A 22,203-nucleotide genomic window follows, 5' to 3' on the forward strand; every position below is an offset into this window, starting at 1 on the left:
TGCAGGATTGACTTACTTATCTAAATAACTACTATTTTAATATTATTTTTTGTATCAATAATTCAATTTATTTATTTATTTTTGTTACAGTGATTGATAAAATGGGAATAATGCTTCTTTATGAAGGAGATTGGGTGTAAAATGGAAACATGTATTACTTTGAAAGTTACCAAGGGTATTGAACCTAAGAAGACTATGACATATGAAGAATTATTGAAGATTGTTTGTCACATTTTGAAAGTAGATCTAACAAAGCACAATCTTTCGATGAAGTATATATTCAATGACAATATACCAACCTCTCCTATATAGCTAAGAAATGAAAATTTTCATTCTTTTAAATTGTACTGATGGTAAGTTGCAGATTCCATTATGTATCATAATAGAGAAAAAAGTTGCAATCATGGGTATGAATCAATCATCAACACTAATTTTGGCTCTCATACTTTATCTAAGGTTGAGAAAAAAAATCAATATGGACATGATATTCATAAATAGTAGTGAATCTTTAAGTGGTTTTGATTATGAAAACAGAACAAGGTTGAACTATGATCCACTTAATTGTTTTGATTCTCATAACTTGAATATGAACAAGGATGATGAAGATGGTGGAATGAATGTTAACCCGAATGAGGATAGCCAAGTGATGCAAATTGATGTAATGGAATATGTAGTAATGGAACCATTTATAGTTGGTTATAGTGAAATTGGTGATGACCACATAGAAGAGCACCTAATATACTCCGATAAGAAAGAATTGCATAAGAAGTTGTGCATGATTGCTTTGAAAAGAAAGTTTCAATTCAAAACATTAAAATCTTTGACCAAGTTATCACACGTTGGATGTGTCAATAAAGAATGCAAGTGGCGACTTCGTGCAATCAAGTTGGGAAATTTTGATCTATTTCAAATAAGGAACTATCATTCAACACACACACTTGTAGCTTGGATATGATATCCCGTGATCATTGTCATGCAACTTTTGCATTCCTACACTGAAATTAAGTTTTTTTAATAAAGAACTTAGTAGGAGTTAAGTTTTAATTGAGGATATTCACCTGAACTGCACTTGGGTCAAGTTTCTTTTACAAGTAACTTAACACTCATTAAGTTTGAGCTAAAAAAATATGATCTGAACTACATTGAAATATAAGTTTCTATTATTATGCTTACTACAATAAATTTAAACCTGTTAACAATCATAACACAGTCACATTTATAAAAAAAAATAAAATTGCAACCATTCATTTCTCTGGATGTACGAAAAACATGTAACTATTTAAATACGTGATATAACATAGGAATTTGCTAAACAAAAAACTTCGATGTTATTACATAGAAACATCTTCCACTATTCATTTACAATGGGATCACATAGGAAGTTCTTTATTGAAAAATAACTCCATTGCCATATTCTCACGAAACCAATCCATCCACTTGCCTCTCAGTGTATCCATTGGATGGTTGTGCATAAGGTATTCCACAAATTTGATAAAAAAAAACATACCACAATCATCACTACATGAACATAAAAAAGTGATGTTAACAATATTAAATATTATTGTATATATAATGAAATGTGTGTTGGCATGGAAAATATTATACTTACTCATATACAAGAATCATCAACACATTAACATACCAAATAGTACCAAAAATACAAATCTTCTCATTAGATTCTTCAATATTTGTCATTGAAGATGAGTTGTTTTCTTTCTAGGATGATCACTTTTGGAGTTATACCAAATTGCAAATCTAAGTTCTTTTTTCCTTGTCCGAAAAATAAATACAAAAAAAATTCAAATAACAATCATGAATTTACTTATTAAAATTCATAAGTTTATACTATATATATATATATATATAAAGAGAAATAGAGACCATTGTACAACATTTTTTTTCATCACCTTATAAACAGTTTTTAGAAATTTGCATTTGGATAAAACTTACACTCCATTTTTCATTGAATTCTTTTAAATGGATTATTGATCAAAGATATTGCATAATGCACATGATTTCCAATGAGTTCAAACACTTTGGTTATTCCTGCCTAAATTTTAAGAACTAATGATGAGTCCATGTCATATTACTTTTCCTTGCATCTATATCTAGGTATAAATGAAGTTCTAAAGGGCCATCCTTACTTATAGAAAGCATATGACAAAAGTATTTTGGCTATGCATAAGCATCATCTCACATAATATTTTAGTTGTGAGTAATATTTCAGTCCTCAGTTGGAATCATTCTTTTCCATGACTTTTGTTAGAGATTACTATTTGAATGTTGTGGTTTGCATTGCAGGACCAACTGGGTTCCAAATTTAGGAAATGTCACTTATGATTTAGTAAAAAAAAAATTGGGTTCAGACCTTGATAAGGTGCTTCTTAATGTTGGTTCACCTTCAAGGGAGAATAGAGGTTTTCTTCTCAATCTATACAAGAAAAATGGAAATTGTAGATAGGCAAGGGATGCAAATTGTTTGATGAAAATTGAGGTTTTCAGTTAAACCAACTTCCTATCCCTTGGGAAGAGAACTACAAATAAGAAAAAAAAAATTCCTAAACTACTGAAAAACTAGATACGTAATTGGCAAAGGCTACGACGATCTCCAATTTTGTCATTAATAGAAAAGAATGACTATTCATGTATATCAGATTGGTTCCATTACTTAAAAGTTAAGCAACACAAAATGAGAATAATTGACATGAATGCTCATAAAAGAAGTATTGTTTTCACTTTATGATAGAAGCCAAAACTACTCTAAAAGAGGGGTTTTGAATTTTAGAAAAGAAATCAAACCATTCTTCCAACACTACTCATGGAAAAAGACTTCAATAGCACCTCTAATATCTCTCATTGGGGGGTTTAAGGAAACAAATTCATTTTCCTTTGTGGGACAAATGGAATGTTTCTTCCAATCACCAGGGATGAGAAATCAAAATGGGGACAAATTCTATTTCTCTGATTCTGATTCAACTCTTTAAAACACCAAATTGGTCAACACATTTGTCACTTTTCCACTAGACTTATGCTTAAAAGTACATATACGACAAGAACCACAAGAATAGTTTTTTACACTATAGAAATAGAGCATTTGCCACAACATCATGCTTCAAAATCTTAACAAGTAGAGCAAAACATCAAAATAAAATAGTGAAGAAATCTAATTAAAGACATTTTTTTTTTCAATTCAACTAGTTATCTTCTTTGGTAGACCAATGTGTTTTCAGAGTTCAAAATCAAAGAGGAATAGACTAACAAATTTAAGAAAAACCCTTAAATTTATGCTTAACAAAAAGTGAACATATAAACCCATTACTTTATCCCGCGTTTTTTTTTTTTTGAAACAATGTAGAAAGAAAACATACATCTCAAGCAAATGTATGAAATCAACAAAGAGAAAAATCTAAAAAAACAAACTATTTCAAATTAATAAATGTACTTTTAAGGAAAGAGAAGGAGTAAAGTAGAAATGAGTGGAGTAGCCATGGCATAGCCCTAAATGGAAAAGGACCCACAAGTAAGGGGGATGGTGAGGTATATAGGGGGGGAGATATGAAAATTGAAATGACCCATGAGAAGGGAGAGGAAGAGAGAGAGAAGTAAAAGCATAAATAAATGAGGAGAAAATGAAAGAGTGTGCAGATTGTGGAGAAAAAACATATTACCTTTTCTATCATTCTTAGTCCTCTTTCTTTTTATAGGCTTCTTGTCCTAGGCTTTGATTGGTTGAAGGAGTTAACTTACCCTTGGGAAGTGGCATGTTAGGGGTTTAAACGTCGGGGATCATGTAGAGCTTATCATTGGTTGGTTAGGCCTATGCTAAGTGGTGTGTGCTTGATTAGCATGAGGGGCCTTCTATTGATGGGATAGAACAAAATTCATTTTCGGATGTTCCTTGTACGCATCTTGTCGCAACCCTTGGTGTTTGTGCCTTATGGGCTTTTCAAGTGACCTGATGGACTTTATCTAGCCTTGTTTCCCAAATGCCCGAGTTCAACCTCTTGATCTCTTATGAGTTTTCAAGAACTGTTTTCTATTTTAGTAGGTTTAGATGTGCTCTTGAGCCATGAGCTTAATTTTGTGTGAATGCCAAAAATCAAATTATGGGATCGGCCACTAATTCCCAAACTTAGCGAGGTATTTGAAATGATAAGGCTAATGGGTTGATAGTACTTGTCGACTTGAATAGGTCATTCTTTGTACCTGGTACGTTCAATCATAGTAAAAATATTTTTAAAAGAATCACCTTATATAAAGAATTTCTTCATGAAGTACAATAAGTAATTTTTTAATTTTTTGTTAGATGTTTGATTTTTTTTCTTTCTATTTTTAAATGCATTTTATAATAGAAATGATTTCAAAAAACCCAAAAAGGACTCTAATTTATTAATCATTATTAACCATAGAAGTACATGGCACATAATCACACACCAACCCAGAAGGCCTAATCCACATGCAAATAGCCCACAAATCCTAAACACAAATCACTCAAAGGGGGAAGAGAGGCCAAAGATCAAAGGCCAAATTGATATAGGATGATGACAGAAGAGAGGGAGCAAAAACACTTCGAATTTTTTCCTTTCCCTTTTTTTTTTCATCTGATCTGGAAATGCTTATAAGAAGAGGTTCCAGGGAGGTTGATCTCAACTCTGCCCGCAGCTCTTTCCTCGGCTTGCCTGCACTGATTTTCCTTCTCTTTCCCGCCTGACCCTTCTGCATTCTGAGACTCCGATGCACCCTTCCTCCGCCGCTCATTGTGGCCGGCCAACCGCCTCCGGCAACTCCTCTTGGCTTCATCAAACTCAGACAACTCATGGAACCTGTGAAAGAACTGATCATCATACATGGATGAAATATAAAAACCATCTGCAGATTTTCAATTATCATCATGAAATGATGCCAAAAACACAGGATTCATCGGTTTCAAGAGTGTGAAAATCAAACTCCAACATATATAAATTGCAGAGAAAAAAAGGGAAAGTTTTACAACATTGGATTCATTTGTTTGAACAGAAAATCTTCAGGGAAAATTTGGGGTTCAGTGAAAGTAGTTTTTTTGTTGAAGAAAGGTAACTGAGGTAAATTAATATAGGACATGCCCATATTTTCCATCAAAACAAACAGGAACGCAAGTTTATTTGCATACAACATAGAATTGAATAGGGGACTGCATTCAATTCAATGCTGAAAAAAATGTATGGAAAACCCAAAAAAAAAAAGTCCATAAAATATCAGTCCAAGTAAATGAAACCCTAAACCAAAATTAAATTCTTTCCCATGAAATTAAAACTTTCTGGGAATACTTTCCTTGGAAACAAACAGATATATAAATATATATAGTTAGCTAAAAAACCAAGTAGGGTTCCTCAAGACCTGCTGCATTGCTGGCAAAACCGCTGCCGGAGCCCGGCCACCTCAGCCACCGCTGCCTTGGCATGAACCTCACAGACCTTATGCCGTCGATGATACCGCTTGGCATCAGTCAAGTCAGCCCCACACTTCTCCGCCTGGCAGCAGGGCGACCCCACCCCACCACCACCACTCCGGCTACCTGACACAGCAGCCACCGTTTTCTTCTTCTTGTTAATACCATCATCATCCTTAAACAGCGCCCTACCACCATAAGGGTAATCATCATCATCATCTTCTTCTTCTTCAAAGTCAAAGTCAATTGCACCAGTCTCTTGCTTTGGCGCAACTTTTTCTTTGAAAGCAAACTTGGTTTCCAGGGCTTTTGGGGTGGTAGAAGACTTGGATTCCATTGTATGAGAGGCTGGTAAGGAGGAGGAGGAAGAAGAAGAAGAAGAAGAAGAAGGAAAAAGTTGGTGGAGGCATATGATGGAAAAAGGTCAAAAAAGAGGAGAAGTGAGGGTGTGAGGACCACAAGACCAGCTGCTCCATATTTCTCCGTGTTTTTGTGTTTTTTTGCGTGTGGGTATTTGTCAGTCTAGGTTAGTGACACAGTGAATGATGGTTAAAGGACTTTAAACAAGAGGGGCTCTGCTCATTTTTCATTTTTGTAATTCCCTCTGAATTCCTTTGTCACCTTTTACTGAATGTATTTGCAGTTGCCCAGTGAGATGTTCATTCTCCAAACAAAAAGGAAAGCATGTGGATAAAATGCAATACATTAATCTTAGTATTTAATTTGGCGGAGAGGTCAAGACTGAGACCAGATTTTCTTTTTTTCATAAAATTAATATTATACATGTTATATGTCTGTTGGAGAAGCAAATTGGGATACGACTCTTACTGGAATATAAATGATGAGTAATTCCTTGGTATTACTCGCCTTGCCATGCAAAGGATGAGCCTGATATTCATTCTCGACACGAAAAAAAGAGTTACGGCATGTGCATAAAATCTAAAACATTAATCTTAGTATATAATTTAGCCTTAGAGGGGTCATGACTTCAATTTTCTTTTTCTTTTTTTATTAAATTAATATTATATATGTTACATGTCTATCAAGATATGCTCTAACTAGAATTTGAAGGATGAGTAATTCCTTGGTATTACTCTTGTTATAATGCAAGGGATACGAGAAATTATTTGATTTTGTATTTTTAGGTGATTTAGTTAAGAATGATTGGATGACTTAATTTACTAAAGATCGTAATTAATTAGGAGGCATTTAATTAGAGTCCTTACATTAGCATGGTCTTTGGAGTAATTATTCAACAATGTATCTTAGTTTTGTTGAATTTTTAGGTTTGGTCATGTTCTTGAAAAGTTTTAAAGAAGATATGAAACGAAGAAAAATATAATAGGAAAAATAACATATAAACTTAAACTTAATAAAATTTTTTCAAATACTTTTCTAAATTTATTTATTTTTCTTCTTTACTTAAAGAAAATATAAATTTTAAATAATTTTAACTTTTAATTATATTTATTCCACTTCATCTTTTTAATACTAGACCTAATAAAAGATATCAATTCAATTTTTTCTTCTTTATGGAATTTTTGTGGCAAAAATAAAGCATTATTGCTTATAACTATAAAATATTTCATTACCAAAAGTGAATCTTCCACCTTCTCAATATCACTACCATCATGTTATTTTCACATATTAATAAAGGGTTCGTGATAAGGTGGGGATAAGACCTTATCCTTAGGCAACCTTTTCCTATAATCTTTATATACATAGATAATCATAAATTCAACAAATTTCATGATTTTAAAACTTTACGTAAATATTACATCACAAAATTACATAACCAAATATATGTTTTATAATTGGTGATCGACTTTGAATTAATGATTTGCTATGATATCATTTATAATTATTATTTTATTTAATATAAATATATTTAAAATGTGTTATAAACTTATAAGTAAGAGTGATTTTGATTGAACGAAGTATATAAAATTCAGCTCCAAGTAAAAAAATGAAAAAAAAAAAAAAAGTAAAGAGCCGTACAAATGGTAGAAAATAATAGTGGGTAGGGGCCATGTACCCTTGTATGGGAATTGAGTTTTGTGCAAGATTTATATCATTGCTGGCAAACTGGTACCAAACCCACCAGCACAATCCCAACTGCTTGGTGGGTTTCATCCACATCAAACTAATCTCAAGTATTTTTTTTGAAAATCAATAACCTATTTTGTAACATTATTTTCTAAAACTTTATAGAATATCTTCAAAACAATTCCCAAAAATTGGTTTTATTAAAAATAATTTCATTTACAAACCCATGTGAAAAAATATTTTTTTAATTAAAAGTAAGTTTTATATTGATTTTAAAAAGTATTTTAACTTTTTAAATATTTAAAAAATTAAAAATTAAAAATACTTTCTAAAATTATTTAATTTTAAAAATCGATGTTACAAACAAATTTCAAACTGATTACAAGAGTCTGGCATCATGTTAATATCAATCCAAAATTATTGTAGAAACATTTACTGTATCCTACTTTCTGATATCTAGAATGAGCTTGCACCTCCAAGAAATAGGGGAGATCTCAATGGGCAGAAGCCAAAACCCTAAGTAAGAGGGGCAAGGGAGTAGTTGAGAGGAACAGCTCAGTAATGGAGGGACCCCCCTTTAGAAGGGCCGTACAGCACCAATGTTTCACAAAATTGAAGTCTCTGAGTTGGACACAGCAGTGCAGCACAGTGTCCTATGCTACTCCTTTCTTTATTAATCCCTAGCCCCTTGGCTTTTATTCATCTCTCTCCTCTCCTCTCCTCTTCTCTTTGCCACATCTTGGATCTGTACTACCAACATCCTCTAATATCATCTCTCTTAAGAATTCAATGAAATCCCGTATCTGTTTCATTGAAAGGATGGGCCATGTGTTATAACTCTAACTCAAGGCGTTTTGATATCCATTTAATTGTCCAAATTTTTCATGATGGGTCAGTGAAAAAACTCACACACATGATCAATCATGAAAAACAATGGTTAATTGGTCATAATTGCAGTATATGGTGTGATTCAGTGGGCTATGCAATCTCCCAAATGGGGGAATTAGATGCAGAGCTTAGCCTGATTTTGTTGAAAGGCAACAAGTAGTTGAGATGAGATTATGAAAGAAGGGTACAAAGAGAAACAGGAAGGGGAAGGTTGGAGAAAGAGAGTAGTCCTAAGTACTAACATGGAGAAGACAGGGTCATAAGTAAATGGACAAAGTTATAAAGATTGGGGCATGGGAGGGGGGGGGGGGACTGGGGAGAGAGAGGGGGAGAGAGAGAGAGAGAGAAAGAAGTTTTGGCATGAAATGTTGTTATGTTGCAGCAATTATTATGAATAGGAGGAGGACAAAATTGTGCAATTGACATGACCCAACACCCATCATTTCACATGGCTCCCTTGAGCAACTGTACCATATGAAAAGTCAGCCTAGTTGTAAATTTGTAATGTACGCTCTCAGTACTCAGTAGTCAGGTACCCATACCTCACACTCACATGTACTACTTTTATGTTTATTTATTTTTTTATATTTGGTGGTGGGTAAAATTTTTTAAGCCATATCACCTCTCCATAAAATAAGCTTCCTATGACAATTATATATTTATATATATATATATATATATATATATATATATATATATATATATATATATATATATATATTTTCATGATATGTTTGAATATGCTCAATTTCTCATATAAATTTATACCAATGGGTATATTTGGTTTCCAAAAAATTGAGAAAAAATATAAGGAAAAAAAATAAAGAGAAAATATATAAAATAAATAAATATGAAATAAAATTTAAAAATAGGTTGAAAGTCTAAAATTATTTTTATATTCCACTTTAAACTTATTTAACTTATTTTAAAATTTTTATATAAAAATCTAATAATTTAAAAATGTATAAAATTTTAATTAATTTTAATTATATTTGATATCTTTAATAATTTTCATATTACAACTATGAGAAAATTGTTTTCTTTAACATTTTTTTTTCCTTTTTTGATACCTTTTAGAAATATTAAAAACCCAAAAAATTGTGCTTAAGATCAAAGTTGAATACAACTTAGAAAAGTTTTGGTTTTTACCATTTTCTCTCTTATTTCTCAAACAAATTTAGAAATAGAGTTTTCTTATAAATATTTACTAAAGAAATGAAAAAAAATAAAAATTAAATTCAAAAATTTTTAAACATAAACCAAAATTTAACTATGCATTTAGGTGGTATTTGTTTTTTTTAAAACTTAATTTTAAATAAAATTTAAAACTAATCACTACTTAATAGTATTAAGTATTAAATTATTTTTTAAAAAATATTTTATCTTTATTAAATGTTAAAAAATAAAAATCAACAAGTTACTATTAATATTTAGATATGTTTGGTTCTTTGAAAATAATAAGGAAAGAAAAAAATTAAGAAAAATGGTTTTTTAATGTTTGGTTTTTTTATGAAAAATATGAAAAAAAAAATCAAATATAATTAAAATTAATTAGAAATTTATACATTTTAAAATTATTTAATCTTTATATAATAAAAAAATAAGTGAAATGAGTTTAAAGTAACATTTAAAAATAATTTACTAATTTTAAATCTTTTTTTTTCTTATACTTTTTATTTCTATTTTCTTTCCTTTACATTTTTCCTCAAATTTTCTAGAAACCAAACATAATCGTAGACTTCATAACATTTAGCTCTATTCACATTTCAACCAGTAAAAATAAAAAATAAAAAAAAGGTGGCATAATTGTTTCTCCACAAAAATGTTTATAATAAAAGTGTCAAATTCTATGAGTTAAAAAAAAAAAAAAAAGTTTGAAACGGTTCTTAATTATTTTTATGAACTAAATTTTTGTTTGAGAACTCAATTCTTAGCTTGTTAGTACACGCACTTATGTACCATGCAAAACTTTTGAAAATGTTTTCTATTCTTTTAATTGTTGCTCAAAATACTTTACAAAAACATCTAAAAATTATTTTTAAAAACCTTTTTTTTTTTAATCAAAAGTTCATCAAACATATTTAAAAATAATACTCTCCAAACCGGGCCTACATTTCGAAGAAAATGACCTCCAAATGGGCCCTATCTGTGGGCCTAGTTATTATCCAAATGTAGATAGAGGAAACCCCAAGTGATATGGGCCAAAGAAAGTTGTATCTGTGGGCCAAAGAATTTGGTGTTTTGCAGAGCACAGGGACCAAACTTAACAAAAATATATTCACATGCTAGTCCATATTGAAAAGTGTATGATGGTGGTGAGTAGAAGACGAATTGGTGATAAAGACCTTCTCCATTTGAGCCCCATTCAGTCACTTTCCAATGGGGTACTTCCTCCACCTTGTTAGAATCTCACATTTCTATCATCTTTCCAACATTATCTTGTTATTTAGGGATAAGAAATAGACAGGGCATTGGATTCATTGATTTTTCATCCATACAACTCCATTAATTTTAGGAAAATGCAAATTACTACTGAATTCCTCGATTGAATCGGTGAATATGTATGACAAAATCTAAACTGTCGAATGAGGATACAAACTTATAAGACCAAGGTATAAAGGCACAAACAAATGGAATCGGGGAGTGCATATGTGACACCATTTGATCGATGGCACCTCAATGTATCATTTGATACCATAGTTTGACCGTTATTTATAATTACCACCAATTGATGCATTTGAATAAAATTTAAATTTAATTTTTTAAGAGTGCGTTTGACAGTGATTCTTAGAAGTGTTTCTAGTCTTTCTGATACTTAAAATATAAAAATTTTCAAGTGTTAAAAAGACTAGAAATACTTTCCAGAATCACTACCAAATGCACTCTAAATATGACACAATTTGCGACCATTTGTAAATGATTTTGGTAAAAGTGCTTTTTTAATATTACATAATAAATAAATAATTTTTAGAAGAAACACTTACTTAGAACCCGTTTGGTAATGTTTTTAGAAGATATTCCCGACATAAAATATTTTGGGTTGGGTACTTTGAACCACCCATCTAGAACCCAAGCCCTAATTCGCCCAATGTTGTATGGGATTTAAATGGCCCAAATCTTAGCCCACATCCCAACACTTATCTTAGCCCAAACATTTTAGGCACCAAACTTGGAACCAACTGCATTTAGTCATGGATTCAACCTACCATCTAACTTTTCTTTTGACATATTTCACAATATGCTTGAGCCTTTTCTAGAGAACATATGAAAGAAAAGTAGGAATGGATTTTTGGGTACCTACCCTGCCCCTAATAGGACAGGTTTTCGACACCATAGGCCTTGGTTTTTCTGGGGTTTCAATCTTATCAGAACAACTTTTTCCATCTACAAAGTTATCTTTGCTAGCATTTTATTCTTAAACCAAACCAAAGGAATCACTTTCTTTTTTCAAAAGTAACTTTAAGTCCATTCTTACCAATTTCGAGGAAAACGATCCATGAGAATAACCCGCATGCAGAAAATGTGGAGTTGATTTCACATCAGAATTCGGTATGCGGGCTATTGGCCATTGCATGCAAAGTCAAAAGAGGATCTCCTTGTCTCAAACCTCCTTCACCTAACCATAAAAAGAGAAATAATAAGCACTTAACAAGCATGTTAGGATAAGCTTCCCTTAGTTCCATTCAACTATTGATAACTTGCTTTAGCTATAATTGTCAGAGGGAGAGAATCCAATGTGTGATTTTCCCTTTTCAATAGGAAGAATCCCATGTCTCATTCACAGGGATCTCTTTGAACCAAACAAGAAACAGTTTCTTGCTTCTTCCCTTAAGATAAGAAAATTGCATGGCATGACAACAATTGGTTTTCAGTTTTCTTTTCTCACCAAGCAAACATGATTTTTTAAATGTCCTTTGATTTGATCTCAGTTATCTCAGTTCCTCTGTCTGTTAATAATAAGGTGGATAACAAGATCATCAACAGGAGTGCAATTTTGGGCCTGTTTTGGATCGTTTTTGGAAACAGTTTTCAAAACATAGTTTTTAAGAATAATTTCTGAAAACAGTTCTATGAAAATTATCTCTAACATGTTTTCTTTATTTTCAAATATTTCTAAAAAATAATTTTTTATTTATAATGTTTTATTTTTAATCATACTCCATTTGGTGTAATTATTTTTTAAAGCAACTTTTAGAAAACAAGTGAAAACTTAAAACAATTAAAATATGCTTTCCTTGAATCAGCAACATCAAGACCAATATATGAAAGACAGGGTATTCACAAGGGAGATAAAAGAGAAAAAGCAACCATGCCTTCTGGGGTTTTGCAGATATCGATCTTTTTACAAGCTCCTTGTGCTGCTGAACAGGCCCTGATTATGACATTTCAGAGCATCTGCAAGATGTTGTAGGTTTAAGATCTGTGTCCAAGGCCTTCTGCAAAATAAGGTGGATTGGGGTTGTTAATATGGAAGACTACAAAGGAACAAAAAAACTGAAGCAACAATGGTAAAAGAAATCAGAAACAAAATACTCTGCTTTCAGTCATACTACCATTCATGCATTTACCAGAGGTCCAGAGTCTAGTTTACAACAAACATTGAGGAAAAGCTCACCTGAACTTCCCGACTTTTACCAGATTTGAGTATGACAAGATGCCTAATTAAGTCCTGCGAACAGAAAATGAAGGTTGCATTCATGAACCAGAAATAACAGTAGAGAAATGGAACTATAATCCATGAAATCTAAAAATAATCTTACACATTTGATCAGCTAGACTCAATCCATATGCTAAGAAAGGAAGAAAGAAAATGAGCTAATTTCAAATGCTATAAACAATGGAAGGCTTTCGTTTTCACAAGACATTGAAAATGCCCCCAATTGATGAAGATTTTATAAGAAATTTAGACAATCTATAATGGTCATTTTAGGTGGAAGAAATGGCCAAACTGGCCTAGGTATACAAAGTTCAAGCCTGTCAGTATACAGTACCAAAGGATTGTTTATAAAGAAATGCCCCCCAAACTCATAGAAACTTTAAATCCTGTTGCTTTACAGTTATACATGATGTAAATCCCAAAGGAAGCTGAGCTCCAGAAGAGGAAAACACAGAAATGAAATTTGCTGTTACACGCCCTCCTTTCCAACAGCATCAAGCCATGAGACAACTTGATCGATTGAGGGTCTCTGCCTTGGATCTTGGTCTATACATCTACAGGCAATACCAAGCACTTCTAAGAACTGCTTCTCACGATCCTTATCCCAAACCGATGAATCCATAATCTGCTCCTCTTTCTTCTCTGATTTCATCTGAAACACCCATGACACCAAGTCCCTACAATTTTTTCCTTTGCATACTTCCACAGGCCTCCTACCAGTAAGAAGCTCGAGAAGAACAACACCAAAGCTGTAAACATCACCTTTGAAGGTTGCTGTTAATGTCTGACTATATTCAGGAGGAATATAACCCAAAGTCCCAACCAAATCCGTTGTTACATGAGTATCATAAGGCCGAAGTAGCCTTGAGAGACCAAAATCTGCTAAATGAGCTTCAAATGTTTCATCCAAAAGAATGTTGCTAGATTTAATGTCTCGATGAACTACACTTGGCTCACAAACCTTGTGCAAGTAAGCTAATCCCCGACCTGCTCCTTGAGCAATCTTGAGTCTTGTGTCCCATGTAAGAAATGAACCTCCATCAACTCTTTCATGCAGCCAATAGTCCAAGCTTCCATTCTCCATGTAGGAGTAAATTAACAATCTATCATTACCATGCCGGCAATAGCCTTGAAGAGAAACAAGATTCTTATGCTGAGCTCTTGAGAGGGCTTCCACTTCAGCTCGAAACTCGCGCTCCATCTGCCCGCAATCCCCAGAAAGCCTCTTGATTGCAGCCCTTGTGCCATCAGGAAGGTTGGCTTTGTAAACCAGACCAAATCCACCACAACCAATTATATTTGCTTGGTTGAAATTGTTTGTTGACTTCAACAAGTCTGCTACTGAGAGATCCTTGCAACCTGAATTCTGAAACAGGACCAGCTTTGAAGACCCAAGCACTTCAGATAGCCTGTGTGGCCGGCTGATTTCCTCATCCAGATCAACGATTGGATCCCCCACATCTCTCCTTGACATTCTAAGCCAAACAACTGCCAGAAGTAAAGCAATCCCAACTCCTACACTGATTGTTATTCCAAAGATACTGCCTTGACCAAATTTACCATTCGAACTTGCTCTGATCTCTGGTTTCGGGTCCATAGTATCATCAGTGTCACAAGGAATAAACACTTCGCCACAGAGGCCAGGGTTACCCTCAAAGCTCGAGTTGGGAAAGCTCAGGAACTGCCCCCCAGTGGGAATCATTCCACGCAACTGATTGTCAGCCACACTGAACTTTGATAGGAAAGTGAGCTTGTTCAATGATGAAGGGATCTCCCCACGCAGGTCATTGCATGATAAATCCAGAACTTCCAAATTTGCCATGTTCGAAATGGAGTCAGGGATGGTACCTGTAATGTTGTTTCTGCTCAAATCTAAGACGTGGAGCTGTTTAAGTTTCCCAATTTCAGGCCAAATTGTCCCATTAATTCTGTTATTGCTCAGGAATATTGATGGAGGGAAACTTGAGACCTGGTTGTATTGCAAACCATTTGCACTCTGGTTTCGCTTCACATATAGTGGAATGCCTGCAGAAGTAGTAATATTTGACGAGTTACATTTTGTGAAGATAAGGCTCTTCAGCTCTGTCAAGCTTTTCGGTATTCGTCCTGTGAGCGAGTTATTAGAGAAGTCCAAGTAAAACAAATTCTCCATTTCACCAATCCAAGGAGGGATACTCCCATCCAAGTGATTCCACGACAAATCAAGGACTTGCAACTTCTTGCAATTCAATAACCAATATGGGATTTGGCCACGAAGTGCACAATACCCAAGTGCGAAAATCATTAAGCTCTCAAACCCCTTCACATTCTTGGGAATTTCTTCTCCATGGAAATTCTTAGTAAGGATAAGAGTGGTAAGATTTTTGCACTGCTGCAGTACAGATAATGCCTCAGTCAAGTTCACAAAACTGTTGTTCGACAACGTGAGAACCGAAAGGTATTTGAGGTTTGCAAAACTTTCAGGGACCGGGCCTCGTAAATCATTCTTAGCAAGGCTCAAGAGTTTCAATTCCCTGCAACTAGAGAGTGTGTTTGGCAGGAAACCAGAAAAATGATTTGTGGCAAGATCAAGCGCAAAGAGATGTGGCAACCCAGTGAAATTAAGGTCAATACGACCTGTTAGGGAATTGTTTCGAAGATCAAGCACTCGAAGCTTTGAGCACAAAGCCAAGGTTGAAGGCAGCACCCCATAGAATGAATTTGAGTGTGCAATTAATATTTCCAGTTGTGTAAGGTTCCCAAATACATTCGGAATTGGACCCCTGAATCGGTTTCCAAATATAACCAAGGCTTTAAGGCTGTGGAGCTTACTCAATTTTCTGCTTAAATGGCCGGAGAAATTGTTGCCGGGGATCGAGAGCTGCTCCAAAGATGGCAATGAAAACAAAAACTCTGGAAGCTGGCCTGAAAGAGAATTGTAATCCACATGCAGGTTCTGGAGAGATGTAAAGCTGCAGTTGCCTAAGCCTTCAAGCCCCCCTGTGAAATGGTTCATTGACAAATCAATCATCTGAATTGCATTAGAAGAACTGCAAAACTGAGAACTGATACTGCCATTGAAGAAATTGTTGCTTATGTTGAACACAACAAGATTCAGAAACCCTCCAACTCCCAAGAAATCCCCACTGAATAAATTGCTTGAAATATTGAGTGACTTTATAGATTTCAAGCCAAGAAGGGATCTTGAAACTGGTCCCAGGAGCTTGTTGTAGCTCAAATCAAGAACTTCCAGCTGATGCAGATTTGAGAGCTCCATGGGTAATTCACCATCTAGTTGATTGCTTGAAAGATCAAGGAATTTCAGATGATCTAAACGACCCAAAGCTGTTAAATTCACTCCTTTGAGGCCTTTGTGGGGCAGAATCAAGCTAGTGACTCTACTAGCAACCGACCCATTATTAGAATCCTCACAACCAACACCATCCCATCTACAGCAGTGAGAATCATTGGACCAAAGGAAGAAAATTGACCCATTGGTGAGGTTTCCTGCAAATTCCTTCAGTGCACGCAAATCATTTGGATCACAGGATTGGGTTAGGTTTGGAATTTGAAGGCTTAAAGAGGAACAAACAAGACAAGCCAACAATGCCCACTTGAGGAAAGTCATTGGAGTGAATTCCAGCATCACCATTGCAGAAATCAAAGGAGATGCCCAACTCAAATCAAGGCCAAGACACCCCTATAAACTGAGTTCAACCTGATGGGTAATGGGCATGCACTGCTTTTCAGAAGTGAGAAGAAACACAAATGGTGAAACTTGCATACTCACATCCTAAAACCAAAACACCTCCCACAAAAGAGACCCAACCAACAAGTTCCAAGTGAAGCAGCTATCAAACGTCAGATCAACTGTGATTACCAACTCCCACCTGAAATCAAATCCCTAGACCACAAATCAAGGAAACTCAAAACCCTAGTTGCAGTGAACAGGGACTGCCTCTTGTAGAAAGAGTGAAGAAAACCCAAATGGAGAAACTCAACCCATAACCAAATAAAAAACCCAACTATCAACAACAACTTGCATGTGAAGCAACAATCACCGGTAAGACCAGCATAGATCCCTAGTCCCCACCATAACCCCAAAGTCATAAAACCCAGAACCCTAGTCTCAAGTACAATATGATATTGGTGAACTACCACATCCCCGAGTGGAAAACAAGATACATTAAATATTATTAAAAAAAAGGGGGAAGAAGATAACCATATGAAGAAACTTCAAGCCCACATCCCAATAACACCTCAGAGACCACAAACACCAACACCCCCAACTTGCAAGTAAAGCAACAATTACCAGTAAGACCCAATGAGGAACGCCAACTGACACCAAATCCCCAGATCAAAGATCAGCAAAGAAGAGTAGCAGGAGCGCAGAAAAGAAAGCAACCAACTTTTCTAGTCTAGACCTGTGTACCAAAGCCTTACAATGAACACCCCCAGAGATACATCCCATTTCAGTACCCATCACTTGCAAGTGAAGCAACAGCCCCCTATGAAGCCAACATCAAGTAGCAGGTAGCAGCCAGCAGCCAGCCACTTTTCCACAACTGGGTCATCCCACAATTTCAAACCAAACCAAACTCCTCCTCTCTTTCTCTCTCTCTCTCCCTAGAAATTTTAAACAGAATCTAGAGAAAGAAAAATGAAGAGGGAAAAAGAAGGAAAAAGAAAGAAGAGATTTCAAATCAAAGGAACAGTGTTCAACACACCATTACTATTAGTCTATTACTCACTGTGTTACAGAAAAGGGAGGCTGTCCTTTATTCAAAACTAGTTTTTTATTGGACAAACACATGGAGCAGTCAGTGTGGAGTGTGATTTGAAATGGCATGGCACACAAGGGCTGACTTTTTGGACAATTTCTCTCTCCCCACCTTTTTCTTTCTTTTCTTTTTTCCTTAGTTTGTCCTCACTTCTCACAGATTACTAGTGTGGCTATGGTCTAAGCGTCAAATTTCAATACCAACATTTGTCTCTTTCTTTATCTCTCGTTGAAAAACACATTATTTAGTGGGTGGAGGTGGGGTTTTGATTCAGGACTTGAGCTTCTCTCCATTTTGGTTGCGATCTAGCCTGGATACCTGGGAGAGAGATCATTCCTATGCCCACTTGCAGTTTCTGCGCTTGTAATCATGCATGCTCCCATCATTGCAAATTTCATCCTAAAATTTTGAGTTCTTGCCCAATTCTTGTGATTCTGAGAGGATTACAAGATCAAAGGCAATATAAACAATTTGTGTGTGTTTTTTTTTCTATAGAAAACAGTTTTTTAATTCTAAAAACATGTTTAATAAAATTTTGATAAAAATAATTTATTCTGAAAATAAGTTATTTTTAATAACAATTCTTTGACAACAGGTTTTAAAAACATTCCCAAATCAAAATCATATAAATGTTCTCCAATAAAAACAAAACAATAACAAAAAAACATAAAATAATTTTATGTTTTTAGAAATAGAAAATATGATGTTTTTAAAAAATTTCATTTAAAAGTTCTCGATTAAGAAAGTATCTGATTTTTATACGTGTCTTTCTCTCAATCTATATTGTTAAGTACAAATCATTATAAATGGTATTAAAATTGATCTTCGATATTGATAGAGGGGTTTATTTAAGATTTGTTTGGTTCAATAAAATGTTGCATATAAAAATATTTTTTAAAATATATTTAAAAATATAGAAAACAAATGAATTTTTTGTATAAACATTTGTATTATAAAATATCATTAAACAATCCTTTAAAATTACTTTTAAAAATTATTTTTGAAAATACTTCTTCAATAGTGTATTATATTTGGATTTTTGGATTAGCATTCATTAATTATTTCTTTCAAAAATTACTTTTTTATCCAGAAAATATTATAAAAATACTTTTTTTTTTAAATTGAGAAGAACATGACTTAACATGACAATTCTAAAATTATAATAATTTTACAAAGCAAATTATCTTATTTATTCCTATTTTTAAATTAATGATTTCAGTCAAATAATTAGGTACATATTACACGCGCTAGGAGTGGTCGAGTGAGAGCGGGAGAAAGGAGAGTTGACCGGGAGTATCCGGTGGAGATCACGGGCTACAGCGGTGGATCTAAACGAGAGTCCACATGCCACCTGGGTTGTCCGGTCAACGACTCAACCTAACTCTCATGTGAAACCCACCCAACCCACTTTGGCCTTTTCTCCATTTCTATTTTGTTTTTCTTTTTTTAATATTACTTCTAAACCAAAATTTAAATTTTTTTTTATTGAATTTTAAAATTATCTCTTAAAATAATTCCCCCATTAAATTATTTTTAAAAAGTGACAAATTTATTTATTTATTTTCATAACATTAGGAATATTAATTTGGAAAAATAATTTTTTTGAATAATATTTTTGGATTTATTTTAAAAATGACCCAAATACTTCATATTTATTTTGAAATTTTAATTATAATCTACTCAAAATTTTGTTAAAAAATTATTATAACACTATGGTACAATAATTTTTTTTTTCATATATTAAGAAAAAAAATATTTTTCATTGAATAAATATATTTAAAATAAAAAAATACAACAATTATGCTATCTTAATATCATATTATATTATTTTGATTTGATATGTCAAAGTTGACCCTAAAAGTTGCATATTAAGCCAAAAGGAAATTGACTCTTATGTTTTTCCAAAAGCACATGTAAAAAGTATAGTAACTCATAATGCTATTTTGGCCACATTAACACACTATAATTATGTACCATGGTTATTATGTGAGGGGATTATATTTATTTTCTTTTGGATTTAATATGAAAAATATTTTTTTATTTAATTAATAAAAAATGTTTTTTTTTGGGGGGAATGTAGAATAATATTTTTGTTATATAATAAGGTTAGAGGAAAGCATGTGGGATGGTGCATGGAGTGATGACATGTAGCCCACATGAAGACACATAATAATGATAACTATTTGATGGCCTTTACTCCTTTTGGACTCTTAGTGTGTTATGACCACGCATTTTTAATAGAGTTGGGTCTTTTTCTTTTCCCTTTTTGTGGAAAAAGATTTATGAAAAGTGATTACTCTATTTAAAATAAATAAACATATTTGGAATGAAAAATTGAACCAATTCAAGTTCTTTAAGTCAATTTGGTTCAATTTTTGTGGATCGGTTTTAACCTAACTCAATGACTTTATTTGTTTTTAAGCTTAAAGCCCATTAATTTGAGTTTTTGTTTTATCGTTACTCTAAAATTTTATATAAAAAAATTATCAAATATAATTATATATAAGTTTTAAAACATCTGTTTAGTTTAATTTTCATCGATTGCAAAATAAGAAAATCGAAAACTTTACCAATAAATTTAGTTTTCAAAAATTTCATATCGAATTAACTTTTTCTATTTTTGAAAACCGAACTAATATGATCAATTTTAATTGTTTTGGATTGATTTATCGGTTTTTTTTATTTTGTTTATACCTCTGTTATAAACGTAAATTTCAAATATTTTTTCTTTTATAATGGATACCATGAAGAGAATGAAGGTGATCCATCATGGTGCTAATGAGCAAAATCTTTGGGGATTTTTAAAGATAGTTTTTATAAATATTTTTTAAAACATGATAGTAAAAAAATCATTTTAAAATTTATTGGTGTGAGGGGAAAAAATAATATTTTTATTTAAATACAAAAATTTGAAGTTGTGTCTTAGAGATTTAGAATATAATAAAATTGTTTCTTCAAAATGAATGAAGTATAATTACACTCAAGTCATGTCAGCCAACAGCCAAATTTCAATAAAATAAATACTCATAAATTTGTCTCAATTAGTGTAATCATTTTATTTTTTTCCATATAATTCATTTAAATTAGATTTGATTGGGTATATCTTATGATTATATCCCATTGAATAAAATAAACTAAATATTTAGTTTGTAAAAGGAATAAAAAAATGTGAAATGAAATATATTATTTTTTATTACTCAATATTTACTTAAAATAAAAATCATATTATATTTCAATATTTGTTATTTAAAAAAATGAAATCTATCTCATTTTTAACATTATTTGAAAATTATTCAACAATTTAAATTTTAGTAATTATTTACATACTCAATAATAACATTCATGATTAAAACATTTAAAATTTTATAAATAACAAATTTTATATTATATTATTCAAAATTTGTATATATTAAAAATACATATATATAATACATTATATATATATTATAATATATATAATGTATTATATATATGTATTTTTAATATATACAAATTTTGAATAATATATATATATATATATATTAACTATAAATTTAATTTTTTTTTCAAAATTTTTTGTTTTGCAAAATAAATAATATAAAAATATTGAAAAAAAATAAATTTATGATAATCTTGATTTAAGATACATATATTTTATGTAAAAGATATAAAAAAGAGATCCGATAATATATTTTACCACTTATTTTATCCAATATTGTATTAAATATAAAATATAATGAGTAATTAAATAATTTATTCTATCCTATAACAAAATCCCGGTATGAGGCAAAATGTATTATTTTATCTATTATCATATTCCCTTTATATCCAACCAATCAAACCTAGTGTCTCGGAACCTTTTTGTGTTATAGGATTATGAGAAACCATATTCGATAAACTTAATAACTATTTGTTATACCTTCTATTTCCTATTTTAAAAATAGAAATTATTAATAATTTCCATATAAGCATAATGAAATATATCTCATTGTATATGTTACTTTACGAATTTAAGTTCATCGGATATAATATTCAAGAATATCGTATTCCACTTGAAATGATATCATAAGATATGCATTTCTTATTCAATAGGTTATGATATCTTATGATATACAAATTTTATCTAATATAATTTTAAATCATTTTTTAAATTTTGATATATCAATCAAATTTTAAAATGAACTTTAATTCAACAAGGCTATGTTTGGTTAAGTTATCAAATAATAAACTTGGATTAGCTTCAATTTAAATATGCAAGAGTATTCTAATTGACATAATATAATTTTCCGATTCTTTTAGGTTATGGTTTGTACACGGTGATTTTGAAGGAAAATGTAGGGAAAAAAAAAAAAACATAGAGGAAAAGTAAAATGAAAGGAAGAGTGAAAAAAAATATAAAAAATAAATTACTTTATATATTATTTCATAATTTTCCCATTTATTTT

The 22,203-nt window shown here is 32.1% G+C and overlaps 2 protein-coding genes across 2 annotated transcripts; both read right to left on the reverse strand.

The window, feature by feature from the left end:
* Positions 1 to 4,358: 4,358 nt before the first annotated feature.
* On the reverse strand, positions 4,359 to 5,876 carry LOC117908676 (squamosa promoter-binding-like protein 3). Its single transcript, XM_034822346.1, has 2 exons — positions 5,377 to 5,876; positions 4,359 to 4,823 (listed from the first exon to the last, which is right to left on the reverse strand). The coding sequence occupies exons 1-2, from the start codon at positions 5,763 to 5,765 to the stop codon at positions 4,598 to 4,600; spliced, it is 615 nt and encodes a 204-aa protein (XP_034678237.1). The 5' UTR covers positions 5,766 to 5,876; the 3' UTR covers positions 4,359 to 4,597.
* A 7,343-nt stretch (positions 5,877 to 13,219) lies between these two features.
* Positions 13,220 to 17,638, reverse strand: LOC117909175 (phytosulfokine receptor 2). Its single transcript, XM_034823086.1, has one exon. The coding sequence runs from the start codon at positions 16,648 to 16,650 to the stop codon at positions 13,489 to 13,491; it is 3,162 nt and encodes a 1,053-aa protein (XP_034678977.1). The 5' UTR covers positions 16,651 to 17,638; the 3' UTR covers positions 13,220 to 13,488.
* Positions 17,639 to 22,203: the final 4,565 nt, after the last annotated feature.

This window comes from Vitis riparia, chromosome 19 (genome assembly GCF_004353265.1).
Source record: "Vitis riparia cultivar Riparia Gloire de Montpellier isolate 1030 chromosome 19, EGFV_Vit.rip_1.0, whole genome shotgun sequence".
Taxonomy (NCBI): Eukaryota; Viridiplantae; Streptophyta; class Magnoliopsida; order Vitales; family Vitaceae; genus Vitis; species Vitis riparia.

Bases quoted from the DNA above. Each gene is read 5' to 3' on its own strand.
- LOC117908676 (XM_034822346.1), bottom strand. From the start codon at position 5,765: ATGGAATCCAAGTCTTCTACCACCCCAAAAGCCCTGGAAACCAAGTTT. The intron at 4,824-5,376 runs GTCTTGAGGAAC...GTTCTTTCACAG, and splicing joins TTTTGCCAGCAATGCAGCAG to GTTCCATGAGTTGTCTGAGT.
- LOC117909175 (XM_034823086.1), bottom strand. From the start codon at position 16,650: ATGGTGATGCTGGAATTCACTCCAATGACTTTCCTCAAGTGGGCATTG.